The sequence below is a fragment of the Ailuropoda melanoleuca genome, chromosome 4 (assembly GCF_002007445.2).
Source record: "Ailuropoda melanoleuca isolate Jingjing chromosome 4, ASM200744v2, whole genome shotgun sequence".
Classification (NCBI taxonomy): Eukaryota; Metazoa; Chordata; class Mammalia; order Carnivora; family Ursidae; genus Ailuropoda; species Ailuropoda melanoleuca.
Genome location: NC_048221.1, coordinates 139,907,228 through 139,912,657, shown reverse-complemented (window position 1 = coordinate 139,912,657; position 5,430 = coordinate 139,907,228). Strand labels below are relative to the sequence as shown.

General features: G+C 51.6%; 1 protein-coding gene across 1 annotated transcript in view; it reads left to right on the top strand.

Annotated features, from left to right (window-relative positions):
- RNF144A (ring finger protein 144A) overlaps positions 1–5,430 on the top strand; it is a 93,143-nt gene that overhangs the window by 68,699 nt on the left and 19,014 nt on the right. The window contains exons 6-7 of the mRNA XM_034657306.1: positions 851–913; positions 4,270–4,359. Coding sequence (XP_034513197.1) covers positions 851–913; positions 4,270–4,359 — 153 coding nt within the window. The remainder of the gene's footprint in view (positions 1–850; positions 914–4,269; positions 4,360–5,430) is intronic.

Genomic DNA, 5,430 nt, shown 5'->3' with positions numbered 1-5,430 from the left:
CCCCCCCCCTTAAGATTTATTTATTTATTTGAGACAGAGAGTGCATGCAGTGGGGAGGGGCAGAGGGAGAGGGAGAGAGAATCTTAAGCAGGCTCCATGCTCAGAGTGGACCTGACGCCGGACTCTATCTCACTACCCTGAGATCATGACCTGAGCCGAAACCTAGAGTCAGATGCTTAACTGACCACGCCACCCAGGCACCCCTGTACATAGGTTTTTAAAACTACAGTTAAGTAGCAGAAATAATCCTCTGTTAAAATCATTGTTTGTGGTTAATGACTGTTAAAGCATATCAAGTTATGTGTCCCGTGTATTTACATATGTCTGTCCTGTACAGCAAGGACGACTCTGTCCAGCTCTTCCAAAAATAGTATTAAGCCATTAAGATCTAACTAAAATAAAGGAGGGTTGCCACAGATCCCTGCTTTACCCTGTTAGGAGTTCACTTGTCTGCAGCCTGCCCTGCGTCCCTAACTCTGTGACATCAAAGCGCTGGTCTGGGTAAGAGTCCCTCCCAGGGGCCACTTCAGAGCAGTCAGCTTAGTTCCTGAGGGCCGAGAAGGGCCACCTTCTCAGGGCTGCCAAGGTGAAGGAAAAAGGGTCCCTAACGGTGCGCTGAGTGGAATAAGTTTGAAAGTTTACCTCTTGTCCTCAGAATGGGCCTGCAGATTGTCAGGAAGAAAGTAAAGGCCTGTTTGAGATGGAATCTTAAAGAAGGTAACAGGTCTCTAATTTAAAGGCCACCTTTAAAAATATTAGATTGATTCATTTGGGTGTTTTTTTTGGTTGAGAAGTCTGTTGTTCCTTTACTGACTATAAATTACTAAATGTACAGCAGAACCGTGTGTAGCTGAACAATCTGGGGAAGATATTACCTTTTGGCTATCCTGGAGGCTTCATTTTCTTATCCAAGGCAAGTTTAATAAATCGGTTTGGCAAGATTAATCTTCTTTAGCTTAGATCCAAGCAAGTGTGCTCCGTGACCTCGTGTGGTGGAAGAGATGGTTAGAAGGATGTCTCAAGCACTACAAAGTCCTTAGGGCCTTAAAGTTTTCATAAACGTGTACTATATATGTATACAGTGTGTGTGTATATATATATATATATATATCTGTAGTATGTATATAATTTTGTATTTTACCATATTCCATTTTTGGGGGGAAGACTGATTTTTAAATCAGGATCTGGTCGGCAGTTTGCCACTCCTTATAGTTTTTCCTGAAGGGGAACGGAAGGGAAATGTCACTTTTACTCATGTTGTCCAGTCTCCTTGGAGAGTTTTGGGGGAAGTATTGGAAACAGGCTGACAGAAGGTGTAGTTTTGGGGTGATCACTGCCCTACTTTGATGAAGCTACAGGACTGGGAGTGGTCTTCACGGGACACAAAGCTGTTGACCCTGCTCTGGTCTCTGGACAAACACCTGTCTGGCTGGCTAGCTGAGTTCTGAAGCCCGGCCATCCCAACTTTGCCCAAACTAAGGACACGGGCGACGCCCTGCCCTTTTCCACCTTGAAAGTCCTCATCCTCCTGGCCAGGCGTTTCCTGTTTGCCTTTTTAAATGAAGAGCTGCTGAGAAATGACCCTGTGGCCATAGAAAGCAGATTCTCAAGGAAAGGGAGTCTGCTGGTGGGCAGTTTATCCAGGACAACCCCCGTGATTTAAGACAAGTGCCTGAACGTGTGGCTGGAGGCCAGCAGGGCTTCTAAGACAGGACTGCACTCCACTTGTCTTTCTCTTGCACGTGTATGCACGTCAAGGAGTCACAGATCCTGTGAGGCTGCTTGCTTCCATTATGCGCCTTCTCCCCTTCTGCGCCTGGCCCGGATCCTCACGGGTGCGCCCGTCTCGCTCCCCCTCTGTGATGCCCCCCAGCCTCGGCCACACAATTGCAAGGACACTCGCACTTGCTTTCTTCTATTTTTTCAGGGGAGTAGATAGATCACAGTTATTAAGGTGACTGTTCGGTACCCACGCTGTGAAATTGGTCCTACACACCCATTTTATTTCATGCATGCATTCTTTCTGTGAGAGTCAGAATTATTTCCTTTCCCCAGGGGGAACCCAGGGAGATTGGACAGCCTTTCCTAAAAGTACCAAAGAACTGAGGAACGAACCAGCATCCACTCATCTTTTAGTATCTAAAAAACAACAGTTTGGGGTTAGACTGGCCACAGGCCAGAGTTTGACACAAAAGGCCTGAGGGGATTTATTTTTATCTTTGGACGTCTCGCTGATTGCAGCTTTCTGTGGTGCTCCATTGGTCCTGTTTCCAGCCAGGGGCCTAATGAGACTCCCCTGAACAATAGTCAAGACAAAGGGTCCCTGTCCCAGAAATACACCTAGATTCCTGGCAGGTCCTAGGGGTTGTTTGGCCCAAGGCCTTGCCAGTAAACTTAAAGTCACAATGAAATCATGTATATTTTGTAAAAGCATCTTAGAGTGCTTTTGTCAGGTATAAGAAAGGTACCATTTGAACAAGCTTCCGTTCTGTCCAGGAAGCCTGCCAGGCCCCATGGACGCCTGAGCGGCGAAGCCCATGACCTGGAGGAGCTGGGGATCGCCCTGTCCATTTTTTTGGATTGTGTTTCAGAAAACAGATTCAGAAGCTGTTCAGCCTGTGCTGCAAGGCTTTGTGATGGGCAGTCTGGGAAAACGGGATGTCGCAATGGACTATTAGCTCATCTCCGTGGACAAGTGAATGTGCGCAGAAGGGAAAGTAGAATTAGGAGTTTGAGGAGGGGTGCCTGGGTGGCTCAGTCAGTGAGGCCACTGACTCTTGGTTTTGGCTCAGGTCACGATCTCAGGGTTGAGCTCAGTGTTGGGCTCCGCGCCTAGCTGCCCCCCTGCCCCTCGCTCACATACTCAATCAGTCAATCTTTAAAAAAATTCAGGGAATCAAGGGTTTACAGTGGACAGACGTCATCAGAAATCGCTCCAGAGAAGATGAAGCTCCAGATAGGAGAGGCTTTCTCTTCATTTCCGCCTGGGCTTCCTCCCATGGTCGAGGGGAGTGGGTCGGGGGAGAGGCAAGGCTTCCTGCTGCGACCCCAGAAAAGCCAGGGTTTCATGATGTGCACTGCGCACTCTGGCACCAGGAGGATGCCCTGTACGATCTGCGGACTGCAGGCCGGCACTGTTGTCCGGAGGAGGGCAGGGTTCCGCTGACTGTGGCCCCCAGTCTGGTTCCAGCAGAGCTGATTTTAAGGTCAGACACCAGGCTGTATGTGCGGCATTCCCGTGCTCTCGGCGACATTGGGCCCGGTGCTGCTTTACGTATTCCTTTCTCAGGAGGAGCCTGTCTGTTTACACCGTCAGTTAAATGAGGAAACAGCCCTGGGCCCCTCCTTGGTGCTCTTTACGGAGCCGTCTTCATGTGTGCCACAGGAGAGAAAGTGGTACTGCCCGTTCGGTGGGCGGGGAGCAGAGGGGTCTGGTAGAAAGCCCATTCCTGCACAGTCAGCCTGTGCTCGCTCAGGGTTGGCGTGCCAAGCACTGAGCCGGGAACACAGTTCGAGATGGTCCTCAGCTGAGGGTCCCAACTCTAAGAGTCCAACAGCGGCTGGAAGTCGATGGGAGGTGAGGGCACTGGGAGGGCGGCAGGAACAGGATGTTTCCGTGAGTCAGAACTCACTCGAGAGTCGCAGGAATTGTAGGCGACAGATGGTTCCCAAGCCAGTTGGTGCTGAGTAATGAGTACGCTTTCGTGGTCTGAGCTGAAAGGAAGAAGCTCTTCACAGGTGAGAAGCCCCACAGTGATGGAGGCGGGTGACCCAGAGATGAAGGGAATCCTCTCCTCCAGGGGTAATCCTGCCGGCGGGCGGCGGGAAGATGTGAAGGCCGGCGTGCTCCCCTGAAATCAGACCCAGCCAGGGCCAGGAGCAGCTCCTGCGGTAGCAGGAGCCTCTGACCTACTTGTTCACAAGCCTGTATCACAGTTGTCTGCCTGTGAGAGTGGGAGGCTGCAGGCTGGAGCAGGGCTCCCTCTAGTGCCCGAGGCCGCGTCCCTCTGGGGATGCTCCAGGGAGGATGGGGGATCCCACCAGGCCCCCCAGCGCCCTGAGTCCTGTCGTTCCTCTGCCGCCCACTCCCTCTCATACCCCCACTTGCTTTGGGCCTAAAGAAAGAAACGCAGCCCGGCAGGACTCACTCACTGAACCCAGAGGAACCTGCCATCGACCCTGCGCGCGCTCGCTCTCTCTCTCTCTCTCTCTCTCTCTCTCTCTCTCTCCCTCACTCTCCCTCTCTCTCTCTCTCTCTCTCCTTCGCAGGATGATTTCCTCCTGATCCATTACGATAAAGGACCCTGCCGGAATAAGCTGGGCCATTCCAGGGCATCCGTCATCTGGCATCGGACACAGGTAGGAGGTGGCTCACTGGGAACTTTGATCTCCGGGAGAGAGAATGTGTGCGCACGCCAGTGGGTTGAGACACGCTGTGTAGAAAAGCAGAGCTAGTCAACACGGCTCCCGCCTGAATTTTTGTTTTTGCTCTAAGATCATGCTGATGGCAGCCCTGGCCCAGAGTTGTAGTAAATATGCATCGTGTTTAGCACGTGACAGCTCCGTAACGTCACACTGGAGTACCTGCGTCTTACCCAAGGCTGTGGGGATGAGCCGCTGGGCGGCTTAATCCTTGTGTGGCCCTTAATGAAGAGCTTTCTCTAGAGGCCTTGAGGTAAGCAAGTTAGTCCCAGAAAAGGAAGACAGAGAGAATGGAGACAGTCCCTCCCTGGTAGTGTCTGAGCAGCCTGTGGGGTTTACAGAGGGCCAATGCATTCATGTTTATTCATACTTTGAACACGCATTTATTTCCTGCCGCACGCCGGGTACTCTTCTAGGGGCTGGATGTACTCCAGTGAACAGGATCGATGCTTCCCTTTCTTGCGGGACCTGCGTTCTGTGCAGGAACAGGGATAACAGGTGCTCGGAGTTCAGCTGGAGAGGTGATGGGATGGTGTGGACGGGAAGGGCCGTTGGAGGTGGTGCCCGTGGCGGAGTGCTGAGCGATGTTAACCCTAAAAATAAAACGTCCAGCTGTTTTACCAGCAAAAATGGGTTTATTTGGGAATAGCATAGGAATGCCACTTGGGACAAGCGAGCTACGCCTAAACCATGGGCAGTTCTGGAGAACAAAGGAGAGCAAGTCTCTTTGATAGAAGAAAGGCAGCCGTTGGGGAGGCTGTTAGAAGCATCAAAGGTCCTTTGGAAGAAGCTGGGAGCTGAAAATGTCGTGGCTTCTCACTGGCTCAGTTGTGAGCATCCCTCAGTGGCTGGGCTGTTCCGGGGGGAGTGGGAAGGAGGACGCCGTCCTTCCTCCTGCTGGGGAAGCAAAGGAGTAGCTAAAGTAGTGACCCAGTGTGGTCCCTGTTGGGTCAGCCTTTGGGGACAGGTGAGCTCCACCTGCTGGCTCCCTGATGCCATTTTAAATGA